General features: G+C 44.0%; 1 protein-coding gene across 4 annotated transcripts in view; it reads left to right on the top strand.

The window, feature by feature from the left end:
• The window catches only part of APBB1IP (amyloid beta precursor protein binding family B member 1 interacting protein), a 130367-nt gene that overhangs the window by 43709 nt on the left and 60913 nt on the right, over positions 1-25745 (top strand). For all 4 annotated transcript variants that reach the window (XM_030550300.1, XM_030550298.1, XM_030550297.1 and 1 more), the window contains exons 2-6: positions 3259-3330; positions 6229-6316; positions 11126-11415; positions 14907-14984; positions 20589-20748. In XM_030550300.1, the coding sequence (XP_030406160.1) occupies positions 3259-3330; positions 6229-6316; positions 11126-11415; positions 14907-14984; positions 20589-20748 (688 nt within the window). The remainder of the gene's footprint in view (positions 1-3258; positions 3331-6228; positions 6317-11125; positions 11416-14906; positions 14985-20588; positions 20749-25745) is intronic.

Below are 25745 nucleotides of genomic sequence, written 5' to 3'. Positions count from 1 at the left end.
TAGGTCATTTAAAAAAAATCAAATCAAAAGGCTCATGGTGTTAATGGTATTCCTATAGCTGATATTTTTCCTTTCCTGCTAAATTGCAGAAAACAGGAAAATTAAGAAGAATTTATTATTTATTAAGCACCAACAATATATTTGGTGATATACTGTAACTCTATGTTCGTCACATGACAAGTATGAATTTGCTGTGTCTGATCAAATACAAACACATCTCTCTCTTCTAATGGAAACTCTGAATTCCCCTCATCTTTAGTATAATGGGAAATGCTTAAATTGCAGTCTGGCTATTGCTGTAAGGCTAATGATTCCAATAATTGAATTAGGATTTCATAATCAGTTACCCCCAGCCAGTGATTTACAGAACCTCTATATACCTTTGGTTATTGCTCCTGAATCTGTGATTATGTAAAATTAAACTCTTTATATATATATATATATTAGTCATTTTTGTTTGTACAGTGGTATTATAGGCAATTATCTCCTTGATATCCCTTCCCTAACTCCATAGAATAAAAATGGCTTATAGCAAAGGAAAACAAACCAAACTGAAAGTTTGTAATGCAATAAAAACATCCACTTTGAACTGATGTGTGTGTTTACATGTCTAATACTACCTCTCAATCTTGAAGTTCATTGCCAAGCCTCTGTATCTAGCCATAAGTATTATAATGCCTAGAACCATGGTGCCTAAGGCCACGTCCAGACTACCCGCTGTATTGGTGGGTTAAAATCGATTGCTCGGGGATCGATATATCGTGTCTAATCTAGATGCGATATATCGATCCCCGAGTGCGCTTATATCGATTCCGGAACTCCACCAACCCCAACGGAGTTCCGGAATCGACACGGAGAGCCGCGAACATCGATCCCGCGCGGTGTGGACGGATGAGTAATCCGATCTTAGATATTCGACTTCAGCTACGTTATTCACGTAGCTGAAGTTGCGTATCTAAGATCGATTTCCCCCCCCAGTGTGGACCAGCCCTAAGTTCCTTATATAAGAAGTCATTTGGTATTTAAATCATACAAAATATTTTATGTAGTCAGAGTAACTGTGTATACAATATACGAAAGGATAATCAAGTTACAGACCTTTCAATTGACTATTAAACTATACCTGGTGTATTTGATGGCTGCGTAGTGAAGTTTTGCACTGACATGCAGCAGTTCTGAATCCAGTTCCAAACCTTGGGTCCCCTGGGTTGATAAGATCTCAGAACACTGTGTGCATGCACCTGGACAGATTTTCTGTTGCCCTACTTAGCTATTTACACTAGTGCAAAGAGTCCAAAGTGGATATAAAATACTACTGTATGACTATAGCATTTTACACCCACTGTGTACCAGATTACAGAATGTGCAAATGATGACATAAGGGGAAGGACAATCTTATTTATCCCCATGCTAGAGGGCCCAAGGGAGGTAGTCAGAGCGGTTCATGTTGTTCTACTAGAGACCTTTCTGGCTGAATATTGGGTGCCAGTGAGGCAGGGCACTCAGGTTAAAAGGAAGTCTCATCGGATGAGTTGATACACGGGAACCTTTATGAAAGTGGTTAAAGGGAGCTAGAGGAGGGAGACCATGGCATCCTTAGGTTCCATCACCATTTTGAAGAAGTGCCAGTAGTCCCCCTCATATTACAACATTTACCTTGAACCTAATGTTGCTTTATTTTATGCAGAGCAATTAAGCAGGTAAGAATTGTTTAATTACTGACCCCTCTAACTATTTATCCTGTGTGTACATAGTCCATTCCATGCACTCTCAGGATAGTGACATTAATTTTTGCCTTCCAAAAATAATAATACACAAGCACTATAAAATCAAAAATTTTCAAGATTCTCAGTGATGTCTTATATGTATTTTTCCCTTAGGAAAGCTGAGCTCAGATACAGCATCTGATTTGTAGTAAGGGTCTGAGTTTTGCTGTGCTGTTTCCAGCTGGATTGAATGAGACATAAGCAGATCACTGGTTTACTCAAGCTCTCACAACAGTGAATCAGGAACTCAGGCCAGATTAGAAACCAGACTCTTTTCGGTTCATATTCCTTTGCTTTCAGCTGGGATTTTTAGAAATGCCTACGGGAGTTAGGGATTTAATGGGACCTGCAGGGGTTTAGCTCCCTTAGGCTCTTTTAAAAAATCCCAGCCTCTCTTAGTTTCAGTACAGTTCAGTAACCAAGTAAAATTACCAAGCAATTCTCAGGAAAAGAGTATTTATCATGTAGTTCAGTGGCTATTTATCCTATAAATATGGAATAGTTATGACTCTATGTGCCATGTAAAATAAGTGCCTAAAGACTGGTGCAATCTCTGATCCCCCTTTTCCTGCCACCCCTTGCAATCACCGGACTTTCTCCATGTCCCCTGCTGACCACATCTAGAGTGCTCATTGGTCTTGAAGGTACTGAGAACTTTTGCCCCATCCTGCAAGACATTAAAGCAGTCCTACAGAAGTCAATGGGACTAATCACATGCTTACAGCTCAGCACGTGTTTTAATATTTTGTGGGATCAGTGCCAGAGTATTGAGCACTTGCAGGCTCAAACCCCTAAGTGAGAGACTGCACTTTGCCAGGCTCCCAGGTCAAGTACCTTTTTAGCATGCTCCTATATCTCAGAAGTGACTGTACATTTGCTCTATCTTTGATGGTCTGCGACAGACACTCAGCAGCGTAAGACCAGAAGTATCTCGAATAAAGAAGTGTTTGGTTTAACATAGGGAGAAATATCAAGCCAAAAAATTAAGTGAATCAAACCATATCCAGTCCTTGTACTAGAAAACAGCCCAACTAAAATCTTGTAGTTACAGTGGTTTAAGCCAAGGACTGAAATCCTCACATCGTGTGTTCAGGAGTTTGTCAGCCTCAAATTTTCAGTTTCTCTCTCTCCCTCTCTCTCGACTCAGTTTTAGTTGTTTAAGGTGCAGATTTATTAGCTGGTCACTCTTAATAAAATATGGATTACACATTGAGCACTGAGGTTGATGGAACTACTCAAGAGCATAAAATTAAGTATATGCTTAAGAATATGCAGGATCAGAGTCCTGATTTATCAATTATTTTTAAATTATGCAAAGATTTATCTGCTAAATTGCCACGGAGAAGAAACAGTTTCTTTCAATATAAATTGGAAAGGCTTTGTAAGAAATGAACTGGTTGAAGTTGTTTTTTTCCTGTGTTTATAGAATTGCTTCCAAAGTTTTAAACAGACTAATGCTGATGTTCTTGTCTGTGGGTTTATTTCTTTTCAGATGGAGCAGACATGTGATGATATAGATGAAATGTTCAGCAATTTATTGGGGGAAATGGACCTGCTTACGCAGGTAAGTAATCTGGTTGACAACAAAGGATAAGAGAAATTACTATAAGGGAGGGAAACTAGGAGAACACCTTACCTTTCTTATTCCTCTACAACTACGGATTGCACCTTCCTACTGAATAAATTCAGGTAGTCTTTTGAAAGTGACTTAAAACTGATTTTCTCTAAATTGTGTTACCTGCACAACAATAAAAGTGACATTATAGTTGGCTAGAACATGAAACAGCTCTAACATGATGTCAGAGGCCTTTTTCAAAAAGTTAATCCCGATTCCTAGTAGATTTAGCCCCAGAATGTCCAGTCATTTTGCTATGGAAACAAGAAGAGTTTGCATCTGAATCACCATGGATGAACACTTTGTATTCATGTTTAAATGAACTGTAACCTGTTGAAGCACAGAATCCTAGAAATGTAGGGCTGGAAGGACCTCAGGAAGTCATCAAGTACTGCCCGCTATGCTGTGGCAGGACCAAGTAAACCTAGACCATCCCTGTTTGTCCAACTTGTTTTTGCAGACCTCCAATGATGAGGACTCCACAACTGTAAACTGAGTCAATTATAAACTATGGAAATGAAGACAAAAATGTGGTTTACTAATTTGTTGACCATCTGAAGGACATCTAGCGTAGTGACTCATCACCACATGTGCCAAAATATGACTGGCACAACACTGATGGCATTAGGGAATATGTGTATATGAAATATTGTTCTGGAAGGAACTGTAAAACAGCATGAGTCTCCTTCTAAACTGAAGACCTTGGAAGATTTCCTACACCAAAACTGATAAGATTGATGAAGAATTCATAGCCAAAAACTTGTTATACACATTAAATTTGTTTTAAATAAACTTATGCTGAATTGATAATAAACTGTTATCTGGAATTTTGTATGAGGTGCCCTACTTAAAGCCTCTAGTTCAGAAGTCTTTCCTGTTTGTTGAATCCCAGTCTGCCAAAGTCAAGACCAAACATTTTGTGACACAGAATAGGAATTCTGCTTGAAGTAACTTGAAAGCCTAGAGGAAAACATGATTTAATATGACAGTCTTGGCTATCGAAACCACAACACGTGGTTCCCTGTTAGCTTTCTGACTTTTTAACAGCTGTAGTTATAATTGAGAATAGGGTCTTTTAGAGTACTTAGTTTCACAGTAAAATATTGAAAGGCAAAGCAGAAGTAGTTTTTTCTTTTATATTAATTTTTACTTTAGGTCTTCCTCATATTCATCCTCTTTTTCTTAGAACTTTTTCTAAGAACTGTTTCTTCTAACTTCCTATTTTCCTAAACTATTCTGTGAATTGTATTTTTTCTTCCCTTTTATTACTGTCTTTGGGCCTTATTCTCATTTATATTAAGGTCTCTATATACCACTCTGGCAGTGAAAACAAGCCAGAAAGTAGATGTAGATATGGCACGTTCACAGTGTAAACAGGCCTTAGACAGAAAGGGCCTGATTCTCATTTATACTACCTCTTCATGTTTAATTTTTAACTACTTTTATGCACTTCCATTGTTTTCTTTTTCAATTTGCCTGTACTTTCTCTGTTTTCAGTTTTCATTTCTGGCCATTATGAAATACCGTTTCCTTTCTTTTTTTTTTTTTAAATAAAAATTTAAAACATTTCCTTTATGCATTTGAGCGCTGATCCCGCAAAGCATTTAAGAAAATGCATAGGGTAAAGCAGGCCAATAGTAAGTGCTTCGCTGGATTAGGGGCTATGATTGTCTTCTCTGTTTTGTATATAAACTCCTTTCTTAATTTCACAAGCCCAGATAAAAGGATTTAATCTCATGTGGTTATTTCCTTCCTTTGCCCTATTCACACCCTCTCTATTTTTGCAAGCATGAATAGTCATCATGCAGAAGTGGCATTTTGAGTTCACATTTTCAATTTTTCAGCTTTGCACAAGTTTCATAAGAAACTAGAATTGTGCGGGTGGGAAATCATAAGAAATGAACTGGTAAAGAGTTTTCATTACTTTTTTTATGGAAAATTTTCATCAGTTTCAGCCAACCAGTAAATATAAACACTTCTGGAATCATTCAGCTGCTGGAGTCAGTTATTTTGTCAGTGGGAATTTCAGAGAGGAATCCTTTCTTTGTCTTAATTTTGTATGCTTCTCCTCATTTTCTAAAGCACCAGTCCTCAACCTGCATTCTTAGGAACAAACTGCAGGCTAGAAATTCTCCCTTTAAAGAAGCCATTCACCCATATAAAACATCATGGAGTAAACAAGACCAACACACTAGTATGTGGGTTTCTGTTTCTTGAGGGAAGAACCGAGTTTGTTAGAATAATTCAGTGTAACATGATCAGTAAACAATGTGCCCTCTAATTTTTTACATCCATGTGCAGAATGAATTTTGTTATGTGCATCAATATGGAGGTGATGTATGGCGGGGGTGAGGCTGAAGGGTTTGGAGTGTGAGAGGGGGCTCAGGAGTGGGGCAGGGGGTTGAGGTGCAGGGGTGTGAGGGCTCTGGCTGGGGAGTGGGCTCTGGGTTGGGGCTGAGCATGAGGGGTCTGGGATGCGGGAGGGGACTCAGGGCTAGGCAGAGGGTTCAGATGCAGGGGGCAGGTGAGGGCTCTGGCTGGGGATGTGTGTTTTGGGGTGGGGCTGGGGATGAAGGGTTTGGGGTGCAGGCTCCCCTGGGCCTGCGGCGTGGAGAGCGGACCCCCCTCAGCCATCTCTCACCGCAGCAGCCCGGGACTGGGAGAGAGTGCTTCTCCCTGCCGTGGCAGCTCCAGGGTCGGGGGAGAGGCACTTTTTCCTGGTGCATGTCTGCATGGCCCTTGATAGCTGGTCACACCGCTGTGCAGCTTAGAGGGAACTTAGTCAATAAATATTAGTATCTTAATAATTACATCATCAACTCCTTTCTTTTTGTTCCATCTCCACAGAGTTTAGGAGTGGAAACTGTCCAGCCTCCATCCCCCAAAGAATCTAATAAAGAATATAACTTTACAGTTGGCTTTAAAGATTTAAATGGTAAGTAATTTGGAAGGATTATTTAGTGTTGTGTTTTGTCAGTCTTCTGCCAGGTGGAATCAGCATCAACAAGGGCTGGGTTCTGTATCTAGGAGTCCCTCTTAACAATACAAAACAGAACCAGCTCTAGCTCCTACCCAGTAATCTGAGAAAATTTACCACCAGTCCTTGGCACTCTAAGAGACAATACTTCCCCTCTCCCAAGCACTGAGTCTGGGTAACAAAAGGGAACCAAGCAATAGTTTGGGAAAACCCCACAACCATGTTCAAAAGCATGCCACCATAAGCAGAATCCCAGGCCCACAGTGCATGGGGCAGTGCCCTTTTCCTCACTTTCCCACTTTGTGGTGGAAAAGTCTTATGAAAAAATATTCCTTTAACACATCACTCCCCCACTCTCTGTGCATGTGGCTCTCCTGGGTTAGCAAAGACCCAGAGTTCAGTGGTGTGGTCATAGGGGTTCGCCTTCTACCCCACAAAGGGTGTGAGGGGGCATCAAGCAATGTCTCTGTGATCGCTGTGTGCCCTTGCTTCTGGTGGTCATGTGCTGCCATGCTGAACACTCTCTGCCACTTCTGCAATGCCATGTTCTGAGGTTCCATTGATTAACCCAGGTCTTCAGTGTTTTCAGCTCTTAGTGATTTCACTGGGTAACAGGAAACCTCACTGCCAGTAAGGCCTCTGTATTGTCTTTCCTTTCACCACTATCCCAACACCAGGTCTAAAACCCCCAGACTTGCTTATCAGTGATTCGGCACTGGTAATTACTGTACAGAAACAATGCCTCTGAACAGAGTGATTAGCTCGAAACACTAGAGGGGAGTCGGTCAAAGGGAGTCTAGGACAATTTGAGCAAAGTCCTCACCACCAGGTAGCATAGCAATATAATACAAATCCAAGTCTCCATCACCTGTCTTTCACTGGGATTTGGCATCCCTACCCTCAACTTAGAGAGTAAGGTTCAGTTTAGGGCGACCTCCTCAATCAGGGCTCTCTAAGTACCGTTCTGCTGCCCTTTACTCATACAATAAGGATAACCACATGTCATTACTCTTGCACTAACATGATTTGTAACCCAGCACCAGCCAAGGTGATCATTTTGGCAAAGCAGCTCCACCATGCTGCATATTCAGAGTAGGCATGTCTGTGCAAACACGGCTCCTGAAGTCTCTTCCCCCAGCTCATCACTAATGTCAGGGGAGAGCTCATTTTGACACTGGTTACATCTAAAATATACCACAACAATGGAGGAGTAAAAAGCTAAATGTCCATGATGGTCAAAAGCAACCAATGATTTTGAGTATCTCAATTTGAGATGCCTTAAAGAGGCCTGATTTTTGAGAGCGTGGGTATTCAACACTTTTCTGAAAGTCGGGCTTGTGAAGGTGTCCCAAGCTGGATACCAAAAAGAGAAATCTCTAGTCAGTTTGGGAAATCATGGCCTTTGGGAAATCATGGCCTTTCATATTTAAATGTTTAATGAAACTGAAAACTAAATCTGGTAATGTTAGTCTGACAGATGGAATCCATGAAAGGGAAACAAGACAGTGTAGTGCCATTTGTGCTTGGCCCTGGTAGGGAATCTGTATTTTTGGGTATCTGTCCTTTTTTCAGTAGAGGTTACTAATAAATACGACTACAGCTTTGAGGGTGTTGGAAACTACATGGGTTAGAATACTGTTTTAATGTGTATGTCACAAAAATGTCCTAATTATTACAGTACAGAAAGATAGGACTTGTTTAGAAGTAATTTAGGCCCCATTTTAGGAAAGCGCTTAAATACATGCTTAAATTCATCCCGGTTCAGAGGCATGCTTAAGTGCTTCCCTTGAATTGGAGCCCTACCGTAAGCCCGCCTGGGAGAAACACAGCCACACCCAGTTCCATTTGTAGCCATTTCTTCAGGGCCCTGCCTGTTCTTCACTCTACAGACAAAAGGAAATGTGGAATAATAACAAAAGCAGCAGTTCTGCTCTAGACTGGGATTGTGGGGCTCTCTCACCTCTAGTAACTAAAGGGTCGGGATCTCAGCGGGCTGTGGGAGAGGCAGGTCCGCAGGGTGTTTGCCCTCTTGTAACCTTCTGCTGCCTCCACAGGAAAGTGTACTCTCAGTAGTAGGGCTTTGGAGCGGATCCCGGAGCTGGAGCGCAGAGCAGTGGAGCTGCAGGTTTTTGCCTGGAGCTGGAGCAGAGCCAGAGCACAGCTCCAAAGCCCTGCTCAGTAGAGCCCTGCGCGGATACACATTTATACCTGCGGCTGCGGATATCTGCAGAAGGAAATCGCTATGCGCTGAACTGCAGGGTTCTCCCAGGAACCGCAGTGGCGAAACGAGCAGAACATGGGACTGGCACTCCCAGGAGCCGGCGCCCTGCACCGGCAGTGCCTCCCGTGCAGTTGTACCACCCCCAGCCCCACCCCCGTCCCTTTCAAACAGCTGTCTGCGTGACTGTGTCTCCTGTCTGGGGTCTGTAGAGCCCCTCTAGAGGACGGAGCTGGGGACGGGGCTGGGGTGGTACAGCTGCACGGGAGGAGCTGAGGGTGCAGGGTGCTGGCTCCTGGGACCGGCAGCCCTCGTTCTGCTCCTTTCACCACTGTGGTTCCCAGGAGAGCCCTGCGGTTCAGGTGATACTGATTTCTATCTGCAGATATCCACATCTGTGGATATAAATATGTATCCATGCAGGATTCTAACTCTCAGCTCTCTCCTAGTCCCAGCCAGCCTCATGGGGCTGGAGCCCTCATGGGAATCACATCCAGTCATTAGCTGACTGCTGGGCTTTCCTCCAGAACAGGGCCGGCTGCTCCCTGCCCCCAGCCCTTAAAAGGGACAGACAACCCTGTTACAAAACCACTGTACACAGACACAGCCCTCTAGTTCTTCCAGACTCGCTAGCTCCTGGACTGGGTAAAACCAGATCTTTTTGTCTAATGTCTCCCCACAAAATCTCTTAACTCTGGCCTACATTAAGCAATCATAGGAGGGAACTGCTGACTCAGCTAAAAACTCCAGTTAAGAGAATTATCTCATTTAAGTGTCAGAGCTGAAAACAATACAAATGTGGAATGTTTAGATCTGTTTTGGTAAAATATCTTAAAAGAGAAATTGCATGATTTGAACTCTAACTGAACAGGTCCTCGGAGCCCTGTATATTGTTATATGTGGTAAGTTACTGATCCATATTGCACAATGACTCGTATACTATGTAGGAATGTGATTTTCAAATATTATTTTCTTATAGCTTAAAGCCTCGCAGCTTAATTTCCCCTCACTAACACTGATTTGACACCTGTGTAACTGCATGGACTTAGTGAAGTTATTCCTATATAAGCCCCTTGGGATTTAGGGAGCACAGTCCCTTTAAAACCTGGGCAGAGGGTGTTCTAAGGATGAGCAGGTGCTGATTGGTCCAGAGGGAGCCCTGTGGAGAGAGGGATAATGATGGGGGGTGAGGTATACTGCATGTCCACGTACAGGCCACCAAGTGTAACTCTAGCACACTGGTGGCCAAGGTGGAGTCTGCTCTGCTGGTAGCTCTGGCCAACAAAAGGTGTGCCTGGAACACAGCAGGGAACCACCCTTCCACCCCCAAGGCACTTGTTCCAAACCTACCCCGAATAAACACCCCCCCCCTCCCCCCGCAGGATAGTACAGCTAATAGAGAGAGGGAAATTTTTATTTACAGAGGAATGAATGGAGAAAAACAACTGGGGGAGAAGATAGAGGGAGTGGTAAAACAGCATTACGTTCAACACGAGAACCCATAGGCCCAATGGTACCACAATACAAAAGGATAGACACTGAGCAAGGTGCCTAGACTCAGAGTTCAGGAGTCCTGGGCACAGTTCCAGTCCAACAGGGAGACCTGGGCACTCCTGGTCAACTTTGGCTCCAGTAAAACGTTCCCCAAGAAATGCCTCTGTTGCCTTCATCTGCCTCTCTCTGCAAACCCACACAGAGTGACAACCTCCCTGCTTAACTAGGTACAGCCTCCCTCCTTATCTTAGTGCAAAGTTACAAGCTGCACTACTCGTGGCCCTGTGCGGCTCTGGGTGACAGGGATGCTAGGTCTGGCTCCTCCGGTTTGTCCTTCTCAGGTGATTCCTACCTGGCACAGTGCTTCTCCTAACTTCCATGCTTGGACGTCCCCAGTTGGCGCTCTGTCCCTCCCAGGCTCTGGGCTGGTTCTTGGCTGCTTCGTTACATGAGGGTCTGCTGTCTGTAGGCCCTTTTCTCTGGAGCTCCAGACACACACATGCCCCTGTCGCTTTCAGCACTATGGACCTTACAGCAGCACAGCTGTACCGCTGTCCAGTCACATGTGTAGCCATTCTATGCCAGCATGAGAGAGCTCTCCCATCAGCATAATTAAACCACCCCGACAAGCAGCGATAACTATATCGGTGGGAGAGCATCTCCTGCCGACATAGTGCTGTCCACACTGGCGCTTTTGTTGGTGAAATTTATGTTGATCAAGAGAGTGTTGTTTTTTTTTCACACCCCTGACCAACAAAAGTTTTACTGACAAAAGCACTAGTGTAGACAAAGTCTAAAATATTAATACAGTCCTTTTAGAAAGGAAAGTTCCCTTCTAGTCTATCCTTTAGCCTGATCAGCTTAATAATTATCCCCCCAAAACACCTTTTCTGGAAAACCCAAATTAAAGTCTCCCTCTTTAAAATTGTCCCCTTTCCCTTAACCTCTACAATTAGCATACTCCTCTACAATTTAGTTTTCACTGAACTGAGTGCAAACTGTTTTTCATGTCATCCACTCTCTAAAGTATTGGGGGGGTGTGCTTTTCTTAACAGAATCATTAAGTGCACTGGAGGACAACGACTTGGATGCTTTAATGGCTGATCTGGTAGCAGACCTAACTGAAGTTGAACAGAAGACAGTACAAGCACAGAAAACTTCTCACTACTCACAAAGTGAAGTCACTCAGCCTTCAACAAGTGTTTGTGCTGCTGCTTCTTATGATTATAAATCAAATGTCCCTGTTACCACCACTGGACGTTTTGAGGATGACTTGCCCCCTCCACCTCCAGATCCTGCTTTCAACCTCCCACTACCACCACCTCCTCCTGAACCACTCACTCAGGTAAGCACTGAAGGAACCTTGTACCAAACATCCTCATACCTTGTGCTGTAATTGTGTAGAGGCTATTTGAGTAGGAACAAGGGAGAATAACCATGAATTAACTTAAAATGTTATCTGTAAAACAACCATAAACTGTTGAATGTTAGATGCCCATTATAGAGCAGGCAATAACGATAGCCATAGTCCATTCCAACTTGGCATGAAATAGCCTATAGTGACACTGTTCATAGTTGAATACACGTTAGTAGAGTTTAGGAAAGTTTTTTGATAGCTGCTATATAGAGGCAAAAGTTGTCTTTGGGACCTGCAAAGCCTGTGGCCATGATCACATTCTGGCTTGTAAAGGAGAATCTCAGTGTTTCTGGCTTTTATGGTGAGAGATTTGAACAGCCATTGGTCAATGCAAACTGATAACTAGGACAGGAAGCTTGTCACTGATTTCTTGGTTTGTTTGTTAGTAAAGAATAAAATATTCATGCTGCTCCTCCCGCCTTATAGACACCTGTGACTGGCCTTTAGGGTCTGTGAAAATCTTGAGTGTAGGTCCCTAGATTTTTGGGAAGGCCCCAGGTTAATTAATTATAGTCCAGGCTGCAATACTAGGGTTGTTGTCAGCTCTGGCCAGCTTCTTGCAACTGACTTGGCTCCTGTGCTCAGCAGCTAGTGTGACCTCTGGCCCTAAGGAGGGCCTGCTCAGCTGTGTAAAACTGTACCATTGTCCCGTAGAACACAGGGTAAAGATCGGGAAAGGACTGCATTTTAATCCCAGCTCTGCCACGTCTCCACTTTTCTAGGTCAGTGGGAATGGGAATGATGATATGGAGGTAGATATTACCACATCTGAGGTAGAAGCCAAACTCGAACAGCTTAATGGGACTAACTCGGGGGGCCCAGATAATCTTCATCCAAGAATATGAAAGGAACTGGCACATGAAATTGCAAGCCCATTAGCAAGAATTTTTAATGAATCTGTGAACTCAGGGGTTGTACCGTATGACTGGAGAATTGCTAACAGAGTTCCTATTTTTAAGAAAGGGAAAAAAATGTGATCCAGCTAAGTACAGGCCTGTTAGTTTGACATCTTGTAGTATGCAAGGTCTTGGAAAAAATTTTGAAGGAGAAAGTAGTTAAGGACATTGAGGCCAGTGGTAATTGGGATAAAATACAACATGGTTTTACAAAAGGTAGATCGTGCCAAACCAACTGAGCTCCTTTGAGAAGGTAACAGATTTTTTAGACAAAGGAAACACAGTGGATCTAATTTACCTCGATTTCAGTAAGGCATTTGGTACGGTTCCACATGGGGAATTATTAGCTAAATTGGAAAAGATGGGGATCAATATGAAAATTGAAAGGTGTATAAGAACCTGGTTAAAGGGGAGACTACAATGGGTCATACTGAAAGGTGAACTATCAGGCTGGAAAGAGGTTACTAGTGGAGTTCCTCAGGGGTCAGCTTTGGGACCAATTTTATTTAATCTTTTTATTACTGACCTTGGCAAAAAAAGTGGGAATGTGCTAATAAAATTTGCGGATGACAAAAAGCTGGGAGGTATTGCCAATATAGAGAGGGACTAGGATATCCTACAGGAAGATCTGGATGACCTTGTAAACTGGACTCAGAGTAATAGTGATAGGATGAAATTTAATAGTGAAAAGTGCAAGGTCATGCATTTAGGGATTAATAACAAGAATTTTTGTTATAAACTGGGGACGCATCACTTGGAAGTAACAGAGGAGGAGAAGGACCTCGGAGTATTGGTTGATCACAAGATGACTATGAGCTACCCATGTGATACGGCTGTGAAAAAAGCTAATGCAGGCTTGGGATGCATCAGGCGAGATATTTCCAGTAGAGATAAGAAGGTGTTAGTACCATTATACAAGGCACTGGTGAGACCTCATCTGGAATATTGTGTGCAGTTCTGGTCTCCCATGTTTAAGGAGGACGAATTCAAACTGGAACACGTACAGAGAAGGGCTACTAGGATGATTTGAGGAATGGAAACCCTGTCTTATGAAAGGAGACTCAGAGCTTGGCTTGTTTAGCCTAACCAAAAGAAGGCTGAGGGGAGATATAGGGAATAATCATAAATATATCAGAGGGATAATACCAGGGAGGGAGATGAATTATTTAAGCTTAGTACCAATGTGGACACAAGAACAAATGGATATAAACAGGCCATCAGGAAGTTTAGACTTGAAGTTAGATGAAGGTTTCTAACCATCAGAGGAGTGAAGTTCTGGAATAGCCTTCCAAGGGGAGCAGTGGCGGCAAAAGACATATCTGGCTTCAAGACTAAGCTTGATACATTTATGGAAGGGATGGTATGATGGGATAGCCTAATTTTGGCAATTAATTGATCTTTGACTATTAGTGGTAAATATGCCCAATGGCCTGTGATGGGACACTAGGTAGAGTGAGGTCTGAGTTACTACAGAGAATTCTTTCCCGGGTTACTACAGAGAATTCTTTCCTGGGTGTCTGGCTAGTGAGTCTTTCCCACGTGCTCAGGGTTTAGCTGATCGCCATATTTGGGATTGGGAAGGAATTTTCCTCCACGGCAGATTGGCTGAATGATATTTTTATACTCCTCCCTGGTCATTTGAAAATATCACCAGTGACTGTACCAACAAGAGATTCTTCCCTGAGGGCAAGGAGAATGGGAAAAACTGAGGAGAGACAGCCCTGAATTTGGGGAATTGGCAGAGGATCTTGAGGGAAACACAGGTCTCAGTGTTGCATTAGTAGCCCATCATGATCTCAGAAGTCAGAGGTGGTTACCAACCTAAGTGTAGCTCCTTATAAAAATATATTAGAATAATGTACTCGTGAGGTGATGAAGACATGTAGAACTGTTGGAAAGTCCATGTCAGAGAGAAACATCCACAAAGGAAAACAGGCACTTCTAGCTGTTACAGTGACTTGGGATTCAGTTTGTGCATGATGTGGTTGCAAACCAGGTGGTCAATATGATCCTGGAAATGCTTGTTCTCCGAGCCCTAAAAGGCATAAATTGAGAGGCAATAAGTTTGCTATTCCATGCTACTGTCCACAATGCTGTGTCATTCAGCAGCCAAACTGCCTCCCGAGATGCAATCACTTTTTTCCCTTTACAAGTTCAGTTCAGACCTTACTGCCACATCTATTGTATGTTAGTTATCTTCATGTGAGCATAGGGGAGATCTGTCTCCATGTTCTACAGCAATCTGTGAGGCATTGCCCAGATAATCTCACTATCCTGTGAGAGATCTATGGGTGGGTGACAGAGAGCCTTTGTCTTGTGAATCAGAATTACGTTTTGGGCAAACGGGGGCTAAGCCATCAGTGTCCATTGATTTAGTGTAGCTGGCACCTGTGTCAATAAAGTTTCCCTTGATAGGCCTTGTGATGTTGATCTAAATAACTATGAACAGCTATTTGCATAGAAACATGGCACTTTGCTCATTTATTTAACAGAGAGCCTTTGAATATCTTGCTGTTATTTCAGGAAGAACTAGAAACACAAGCAAAAGCCGACAAGATTAAACTTGCACTGGAAAAACTGAAGGAAGCGAAGGTTAAAAAGGTAGGACTTAAAATATTGAAATTCTAACTTCATATACAATTGAATGTGTATATGTGTGTGTGTATATATGTATGTATGTCAGAGTTCATTGTAATACATTATAAATAATGTTAGTCTTCATATCCTTCCTTTATTTTTTGTACATTTTAAGATGTACATTTAACACTATCTTGTACTCGTAGTTTATCTCAGGTACTGAAGGAACAATATTCTATCACTCTACCTCTGACAGAACTGAGAGAGGTTATAATTCTTAATTCCAAAATCTGGACAAAGCCCAGTATCCTTATAATCTGTTTTAAGGAATTGGAATCTATGATCAAATATTATTCAATCATCCTAAGCTGATACCAAAAATTTTAACCTGTACTTTTCCAAAGCAGTGTGTATGGATTTAGCCAGATTGCTCCAATAGAGTTGCATTGCAAAATCCCCTCAAGGCACTTTGAGATATAAGCAGTACAGTAAGGGGCCGACCCTCAGGAGCACCTAGAATTCCAGTTGAACTCAACAGGAGCTGCAGTGTTCAGCTTTGTACCCTCACAATCCAGTCTGAGTAAGGCATGAGGGGAGGAGGCTGCCAAAGACCTGAGCCAAAGGGCCTCTGGAAATACAGTGCAGGTCTCCTATGAATTTTGGGGTGTCTAAGTTGAAACAATTCCCACAGAGAGAGAGAGAGAGACACTCCCCATCTTATCCCTTTTGCCTGCATAATAAGTGATGTCTGTTTGGGCAAATAATTTATTTTGCATCTTTTTGTTTTTTTGCAAGATATTAATTATTTAAAGTCAGAGTATTTTAGAAGTTAGACTGTGATGGTCCTCCTGTTGCTAAATACCATCTGTGCTGTAATTAGTGTCCTACTATGAAGTTTAAGGGAAATTAAAACAAAATTGGAGAGAGAGAGGGAGAGAGAGAGAGAGAATCTTCTTTCATTTCTAAAAAGAGGCTGTTAAACACCGTGAGGCTTAGAGCTGTGAAAATGGTGTAAAATGCTGCAGGCATATTTGTGAACCAGACTGGAACCAGACATTATTCCCCTTGTTTCCTAAACGCGTTTTAGTTTTTGCATGTCCAACATACTTTCTTCATATTCTCCAGCACAACTGGGCTCCTTATTTTAGAAAAAAACATTTTGGGGCTTGAGAACAGAGCAAACATACAGTTTAGCTTTTTGATGTGCTTTTCTTTTCCAAGGCCAGGTGAGTGAGGTAATATCTTTTATTTTTGGACCAACTTGTATCAGTGAAAGAGGCAAGCTTTCAAGCTTACACAGAGCTCTTTTCCAGGTCCTTTTCAAAAGTCTGTATGGACATTTCCTTGTTGCTTTTAGTTCTGTGGTATTACCTCTGCTTTAGTAGAGATTTGTTCTGCTGCAGAGTCTCTTATGCAAACATTTTAAAATTAGTATTTACTAAAGCTACAGCATTGGGAGAAGTTCTCCCAATTTTCCAATGTATGGTTCCTGGCAGGGAATTGTTCTGCAGTTTCTAGTGCAAGTGGATGACTTGACTATTCTTACTGTGTATTTGCAGTTCTCTGTCTTTTATATTTTAGCAATTTTTTAAAAATCTTTTCCCTTTCACAATAAACATGCACATTGTTTCTGTCATTTAAAAAGTGCTTCAAGAGGATAATGAACTTCTTTGGTTTCTGCAGTCAATCACTGTAAGTGATGATCTGTCTACTGCAGAGTCTTGTACTGGTATCCATCATTGCAGCACATGAACCCAGGTTAGCTGATTGGCATATCAAGGTTCTTCCATTCTTTTCCTAATTTAAGACTAAAACATCCAATTCAATATTCTTCTTCGAGTAGATGGAGCTGTGTATTCCAGAGCCAGAGAATTTTGCCCACAGAGGGCTAATGCATGCATCTCATGGTCGTAGCCCCTCCTATGGCTATATGAGGTGATGCTGCCCCAATTCTCCTCAGTTCCTCTAAATATGGTCTGTCATGTGGGGGGGCCATCCCCAACAATGATCCCCACAGATGGTATTTGCTGTGTCTAGGCAAAGCCCACATCAAGGAGCAGTGTTCGCTTTTCAGATTGTTCACCAAACAGGTGCAGGTGGTGAGGGATCTTTGTCTGAAGCGGCACCTGCTTGAACAGGGATGGAACAGATCCCGGTCAACTACTCCCTGGTACCACATAAGGAGGTCAGAGACCCTGTACTGCTGGTTCTAGTTCTGACCCTGGGGCATCCATTGAGTTTGGTGCCAATGAGGGCAATGCCAGCGCCGGTAGATTCTGCACTGGTGGCATTTGAGGCTGCAACAGACCTTTTCTGTCTTTCTGTCCTGGCTTTGCCCTGGGTCCAGGACTTTTCCAAGGCTTTGTGTTTTATAGCCCCGGTGGCTGGACAGGCTCCTGAACCTGTGAGTGTTGGCATTCTAACTGGATGTTTCCCTTCCACAGTGAGTGGACGTGGGGCTGGTGTCAGGCTCAGTGCACTGGAAAAGTCTTCAGCATCTCTGCAACTAGCACCACCAATGTTACCGTGGCACCATCAATTACTTCAGTACCACTGCTGACTTGGTGTAAGGCTCTGGGGACTAGACCCTTGGTCTGCAGAGTCTGAAACAGCTGATATTCCCACTGGGAGGCCATGCAGAGGCACAGGCAGGGAGCACCGTGGAGAGTAGGTCCTGCAGGAAGTGCTGCCCAAGAGACCCAGAGTGACAGTACCCTGCAGCCCTCTGACTGGCCAAACATGCTCTTTAACCCCAACGGTTGCCCCAGGAAGTTGTCTGGGCAATCACACAGACTGCAACTTGCTGCAACACCAGACTTTGTTTGATCTCCGGTCTTCAACTCCAGCCTGACTTTTTGTCTCATGTGATTCCTCGAACTCCTGCTCGGCAACTACTGTCCTTGGTGGGCAGACCTCAGACCAGTTGTGACCAGTAGGCAAGACTACCTATGCCCCAGTCCCTTACACTTTGGATCAACACTGGTGCCGGTTCCAGAAACAACTAAGGTGTACTTGGTGCCGCCAGTACCATTTCCACCATTGGCACCAGAGCCCTCATTGTTCTGGGCTATGGACAAGTCAGAACAGTTGGTTGTAACCTCAGGGCTAGCTCCACCTTTATCCCCTGAAGCCTGGGACTCTTTGATCCCAACCTGGATGCCGTTCTCCTCTCATTCTCCATCACCTGATCTGCCTCAGGGGCCATTCATGGAGTGCTATGGGTACCAGGATTGGCACTCATCTCTTGGTCAGAGTGGGAGCCCTTGACTTGGCACCTAGTGGTCACCAATGCCCTATCCATACCAGTGGCCTCCATGGAATCCATGGGATGCTCCTCGTCTCAATCTCTAAGCAGAGATCTCCGGGCACGTCTGTGGTGGCGACCATTGATCTGGTACAGGCCCAGGCACTGGAGAGCCTTCCCCTTGCGGCACCTCCAGAGTCATCCCATCCAGGTCTGTCAGTCCAGCAGCAGAAACTGGCTCTCGCACAATTAACTGCTTCATCTTCATCCCCAGGTGATTCTGCGCTGCCTGACTCTTCGTCCCCTTTGGTTCTGGAGGATTTCAATGCTTACCAGGACTTTTTGTGGCACATGGCTGTTTCTCTAGGTATCCAAGCGGAGATCCTGAAGAAGAACATCCACAAATTACTAGATATCTTGCAGCCATCTGCCACTGGGAGTGTCACACTCCCTATTAATGATGATGTAATGTCCTGGGTCTTGAACTCAGGCCTGGGAGTCTCCAGACAGCTGCCACATCCTGGCCTTCACCCAATGGCTACTGAAACCTGGTGGGCTGAGAAGCTGAAAGGGCTGTAGCCCCAGCCAAGGCACCACCCATGGGAGTTCTGATTGGAGAATCGCCTGGCTCAACTGATTGGTCGAGCTATGCTATTTAAGCCAGGAGGAGGAACAGGTGCTTTCCTGTTGTGGCTGCATTGGACCCTGCTTCTGGCTGCCTCTTGCATCCAGCCCTGTTCCTGGTTCCTGCTGTGCTCCTGGCTCCCTCATTACCCCCACCTTCACTCCTGTTTCCACCATGCTCCATTCTGTGCTTGATCCTTGCCTCTCCTCCTGCCCTTATGCCTCACCTCCGATTTTCAGCTACCAGTTTTGGCTCTGACTCTGGCTTCTGACTGTGACTCTGGCTTGCCCCCGGTGGCTCTGGTAACTGGCAATTGACTCTGGTGCTGACCCTTGTCTTCATTCCCTAACCTGGATGCTTGCTCTGCCCACTAGACCTGACTCCTGCTCTGACTACTAGGACAGACTGCCTATATCTCGGTCTCTGATGGCTGTGCTCCTTGAGCCTGCTGGAGCACACCGGCTTTGGTACCACTTGCAGCAAAGTGCATGGAGAAGTGCTCCTTCATTCTAATGCAGGGATTTGAGAGCTTTTACTTCCATCCATCCATCCATCCCCAGATTCTCTAGTTGTAACCTCAGTGAACAATAGAGCCCAGCAAGGCAGGTTTAAGTCCACCACCAAGGATAAAGACACTGAATGAAGAGATCTGATGGGTAGGAAGATTTCTAGCTTTCTATCTGGACAGGACTAAACTGTTTTGTGTTTCACCTCATATGCAGATCGCATGACCATGTCAAATGCTCTCTTCACAGACGATCTTTAAATGGATGAAATCCTGTATCAAGACTGCATATGAGACTGCTTTGGCTACACCCCCCACAGCAGGTGCAAGCTCATTCTATGAGAGCACAAGCAACAGCAATAGCATTCCTTAGTGACATCTCAGTACTGGACATTGGCAGGGGGCTACATGGTTGTCCATACATACATTTATGAACCAGTATGTCATTACCGCATCTTCCAGGATGAATGCAAGTTTTGGTAGGGCAGTCTTGCAATCCTTGTTTGGGTAGACTCTGCGCCCTGTCTCCTGGGGTGGGTACTGCTTGTGAGTCACCTAAGTGGAATACATGGCTGCATCCTCTTAAAGAAAAAGCAGTGGTTACTTAATGAACCTGGTTCTTCAAGATGTGGTGCAGATGTGTATTCCACAGTCCATCCTCCATCCTCTGTGTATGTTTAGTGCAAAGGAACTGACGGGGGTCAAGGCAGTACAACCTTTCATAGCCAGGGAATTTACTATGGCAATGTGGCATGACACTGCTCCTCTATAGGTACTGCTAGGCAAATCCACCGGCTCCAGCATGCTGGGCATGCACACACCCAAGTGGAATACGCATCTTCATCGCATCTTGAAGAATCAGTTACATAAATAACTATTTCTTTCTAGCCTTCATTAAGAGCACTTTGTACTTGGCTACTCTGCCTAGCATTTTCCTTCATTGTACATCTACTAGACTTCAGAGAGGTAGAGTTGAAATTCTGCGATCTCTCTGTGAACTATTTTGCCTTTCCTTGAGTTACACCCAGTACAAAGTTTAATTTTCTTTGTTTACAACCGATCTTTTTCTTTGGCGCCAACGGAATGTAAAAGTTCCCAAGATATATTATTCTCCCAGTTCAGTGTAGTATGTGGTGCCTTTGAATCAGTAATAACCGTCTGCCTTAATCTTTATCTGTTTTTAGCAGATTCTTGACCAGCCTAGCTTTTTATTCTCTGCTGAAATTAACTGACTCTATATGACTCTGTACTCAGCTTGTTGTCAAGGTGCACATGAATGATAACAGTACTAAGTCCCTGATGGTGGATGAACGGCAGGTGGCACGAGATGTTTTAGACAACCTCTTTGAGAAAACCCACTGTGACTGCAATGTGGATTGGTGTCTGTATGAAATATACCCAGAACTACAAATTGGTAAGTTTCATAGGGCAGAGAGCATATCTGGGCTTATAGTATGTTTGTTCTACTGTACTGATAATTATTAAAAGTGAGACTATACTTCTAAGTTTTTCCTGCCTCAGGATCCATTTATGGGCTCTTTCTGTGTGTTGGCGGCATCAGTGTTGAAGCAGTCTGTCTGAATTGTAGGAATGTGAGCACTGCCTACTGTCAATGTGATGCGGAAAGTATCAGTCCACCCAGGAGGTAGAACTTTGTGGTGTGGTGATGTAGTGAACCTCTGTCATTCTGGGGGAATGTGTCTCCCACATCTCAGTGCAGCAGACCATGGAGACTCCCTGTTAATGGCCGTTTTCATTATTCAGATTTTACATACACACAAAATTAACCGGTTGAATGATTATACAAAAAAAAACATCTAAAGTCTTAGAAGAGAGAGTACAGTGGTGGAGTGCTATTGGCCAGAGCGATCTCACTTGGGCCAACTAGCACTGTAATTAAGCAAACATTTCTGAGCAGCATGTCGGTTGTTTCTGATGTGCTTCGCCTGTGGCCGCTTTTTTAAGTACAGGTCATGTACGCTATAGTGCCCCTTTTCTTCAGTAGGGCTGCCACTCCGCTGGTGGTGCCTCATGACCCAAAGAGTAACATGCCTTCTACGGCTGGCTTCTGAGCCCCTAGGGAACAGCTGGGTAAGAATTCACATGCTGTTTGGTACAATTTGATCAATGTGGTTTCAAAGAGGCCTCGAGGCCTGAATGGGATGGAATCTTCTTTCCCTCTGGACTATCACAAATGTCTGTCTCTGGGCCATGTTCGAAATGTATTAATGAAGAAAGAAATACTACCATGACCTTCTCCCTGTGCGGCACTGGCCTGGAGAAATTGCAAACTGAAAATGGCCCTTAGAGCAGTAAATGTGTAAATTCACTTGGCCATAATATCCCATTGCAGATTTGAAAATGTACTAAGAAAGTTAACATCAACCTCATGTACTAAAAAAGTCCCAGGAACAATTATCTTTCTATACTATAAATCAGATGAATGGTGAATGGTTAGAAGAGAGTCTGGGTGCCTCTGAACATGGAGATATTCATCTACTGGTGGGAGTGGCAGATAAAGTAATTGCCTAGCCACTCTTTCTACCCCATTAAGATGATACATGAAGCAATATTGCCACCTTCTCTTGTACCTGCTTATCTTAACTAAAGAGAGACTGGAAATGGCACAAGAAATGTCACAGACATCACTCTGAATAATTTTAGAGTGTTTCCTTGCTTTGGGAAGTTGCTCTCTCTGGTCTGGTCTAACCTGGATAGAAATCCCTGAACACTGGATGATAGCATAGGGCCAAATTCTTTCCTGAACCGCTGGAACCATTGGGCCATGGCATTTACCTGTGTGTTTATATTATCTGAAATGCCATTTTGAATCCCCTGTCTTGCAGCCAGAGGCAGAGGATATAGGGGAAAACACAAAGGAAGAAATAGGGGTTGGTGTTCAGATGTTTTAAAGAAATAGAAATTATTTGTTGTATAGTAGCAATCAGAAGTCCCAGCTGTATTTAGAGCCCCATCATTTCTGGCATTGTACTAATGTAAAAAGAGACTGTCCCAGCCCCTGCACTTAAGATTTTACAGTCTAAGTAGAAGAACAGAAACTGGCAGGGGAAATGGCTTGCCCAAGGTCATACAGCAGGTCAGTGGCAGAGGCAGGAATAGTACTGAAGTCTCCTGAATCTCACTGCACTGCCCTATCTTCTGGACCAAGTGAGCTGGATATAAAGTTTATTCATTTGTAGAAAGGTGTTTTGGGTTTGGTGGAGCAGTATATGTCAGGGGGTCTTCTGTTTTCCACTGGTGTGAATGAAATCTCTTTCTGTTACAGTATTTTTAATTCTCTTCAAATGTTTTAAAATGCCGTCTGCTGTTTATTCCTCCTTGTACATTTGTTCACAGGATTAAAATAGAACCATTAACATTCTTATTAAGCAGATTTACTGGACTACAACAGACTTCCATCAGAAAAAGCAACAAAGAGTCCTGTGGCACCTTATAGACTAACAGACGTTTTGGAGCATGAGCTTTCGTGGGTGAATACCCACTTCGTCAGATGCATGTAGTGGAAATTTCCAGGGGCAGGTATATATATGCAGGCAAGCTAGAGATAATGAGGTAGTTCAATCAGGGAGGATGAGGCCCTGTTCTAGCAGTAGAGGTGTGAAAACCAAGGGAGGAGAAACTGGTTCTGTAATTGGCAAGCCATTCACAGTCTTTGTTTAATCCTGAGCTGATGGTGTCAAATTTGCAGATGAACTGAAGCTCAGCAGTTTCTCTTTGAAGTCTGGTCCTGAAGTTTTTTTGCTGCAGGATGGCCACCTTAAGGTCTGCTATAGTGTGGCCAGGGAGGTTGAAGTGTTCTCCTACAGGTTTTTGTATATTGCCATTCCTAATATCTGATTTGTGTCCGTTTATCCTTTTCCGTAGCAACTGTCCAGTTTGGCCGATGTACATAGCAGAGAGGCATTGCTGGCATATGATGGCGTATATTACATTGGTGGATGTGCAGGTGAATGAACCGGTGATGGTGTGGCTGATCTGGTTAGGTCCTGTGATGGTGTCGCTGGTGTAGATATGTGGGCAGAGTTGGCATCGAGGTTTGTTGCATGGATTGGTTCCTGAGCGAGAGTTACTAGGGTGCGGTGTGCAGTTACTGGTGAGAATATGTTTCAGGTTGGCAGGTTGCCTGTGGGCGAGGACTGGCCTGCCACCCAAGGCCTGTGAAAGTGTGGGATCATTGTCCAGGATGGGTTGTAGGTCGCAATGCCATCCACAGCCTCAGAAATCACCCTGACATTATCATCAAAGAGGCTGATAAAGGAGGTGCTGTTGTCATCATGAACAGGTCTGACTACCAAAAGGAGGCTGCCAGACAACTCTCCAACACCGAATTCTCCAGGCCACTTCCCTCAGATCCCACTGAGGAATACGCTAAGAAACTGCAACTTCTACTCAGGACACTCCCTACACTAACACCGGAACAAATCAACATATCCTTAGAGCCCCGACCAGGGTTATTCTCTCTATTACCCAAGATCCACAAACCCGGAAATCCTGGACGCCCCATCATCTCGGGCATTGGCACTCTCACTGAAGGACTGTCTGGATATGTGGACTCTCTACTCAGACCCTATGCCACCAGCGCTCCCAGCTATCTCCGTGACACCACTGATTTCCTGAGGAAACTACAATGCATTGGTGACCTTCCAGAAAACACCATCCTAGCCACCATGGATGTAGAGGCTCTCTACACGAACATCCCACACACAGATGGAATCCAAGCTGTCAGGAACAGTATCCCTGATGATGCTACAGCACAACTGGCTGCTGAGCTCTGTGCCTTTATCCTCACACATAACTATTTCAAATTTGATGGCAATATATATCTCCAGATCAGTGGCACAGCTATGGGCACCCGCATGGCCCCACAATATGCCAATATTTTTATGGCCGACCTGGAACAACGCTTCCTCAGCTCTCGTCCACTCACGCCCCTTCTCTACCTACACTACACTGATGACATCTTCATCATCTGGACCCATGGGAAGGAGTCTCTGGAAAAATTCCACCATGATTTCAACAGCTTCCACCCCACCATCAACCTCAGCCTGGACCAATCTACACGGGAGGTCCACTTCCTAGACACCACGGTGCAAATAAGTGATGGTCATATTACCACCACCCAATACCGAAAACCTACCGACCGCTATGCCTACCTTCATGCCTCCAGCTTCCATCCTGGGCACATCACACGATCCACTGTCTACAGCCAAGCACTGAGGTACAACCGCATCTGCTATAACCCCTCAGACAGAGACCAACACCTACAAAATCTCCACCACGCATTCTCAAAACTACAATACCCGCATGAGGAAATAAGGAAACAGATCAACAGAGCCAGACATATACCCAGAAGCCTCCTACTGCAAGACAAACCCAAGAAAGAAACCAACAGAACTCCACTGGCTATCACATACAGTCCCCAGCTAAAACCTCTCCAACGCATCATCAGGGACCTACAACCCATCCTGGACAATGATCCCACACTTTCACAGGCCTTGGGTGGCAGGCCAGTCCTCGCCCACAGGCAACCTGCCAACCTGAAACATATTCTCACCAGTAACTGCACACTGCACCCTAGTAACTCTCGCTCAGGAACCAATCCATGCAACAAACCTCGATGCCAACTCTGCCCACATATCTACACCAGTGACACCATCACAGGACCTAACCAGATCAGCCACACCATCACCGGTTCATTCACCTGCACCTCCACCAATGTAATATACGCCATCATATGCCAGCAATGCCCCTCTGCTATGTACATCGGCCAAACTGGACAGTTGCTACGGAAAAGGATAAATGGACACAAATCAGATATTAGGAATGGCAATATACAAAAACCTGTAGGAGAACACTTCAACCTCCCTGGCCACACCATAGCAGACCTTAAGGTGGCCATCCTGCAGCAAAAAAACTTCAGGACCAGACTTCAAAGAGAAACTGCTGAGCTTCAGTTCATCTGCAAATTTGACACCATCAGCTCAGGATTAAACAAAGACTGTGAATGGCTTGCCAATTACAGAACCAGTTTCTCCTCCCTTGGTTTTCACACCTCAACTGCTAGAACAGGGCCTCATCCTCCCTGATTGAACTACCCCATTATCTCTAGCTTGCCTGCATATATATACCTGCCCCTGGAAATTTCCACTACATGCATCTGACGAAGTGGGTACTCACCCACCAAAGCTCATGCTTCAAAAGTCTGTTAGTCTATAAGGTGCCACAGGACTCTTTGCTGCTTTTACAGATCCAGACTAACACGGCTACCCCTCTGATACTTTCCATCAGAAAATGACACTTCATTGAACCCAAAATGCTTTACAGAAACATCTTGAGTTTGGTAAACTCTCAGTGAACCAGGCAGGTTCCCATAACCTGCCAGCTTGCACA

The sequence above is a fragment of the Gopherus evgoodei genome, chromosome 2 (genome assembly GCF_007399415.2).
Source record: "Gopherus evgoodei ecotype Sinaloan lineage chromosome 2, rGopEvg1_v1.p, whole genome shotgun sequence".
Lineage (NCBI taxonomy): Eukaryota > Metazoa > Chordata > Testudines > Testudinidae > Gopherus > Gopherus evgoodei.
Note: the sequence above shows the minus strand (reverse complement) of the source record. Positions and strands in the feature narration are given on the sequence as shown.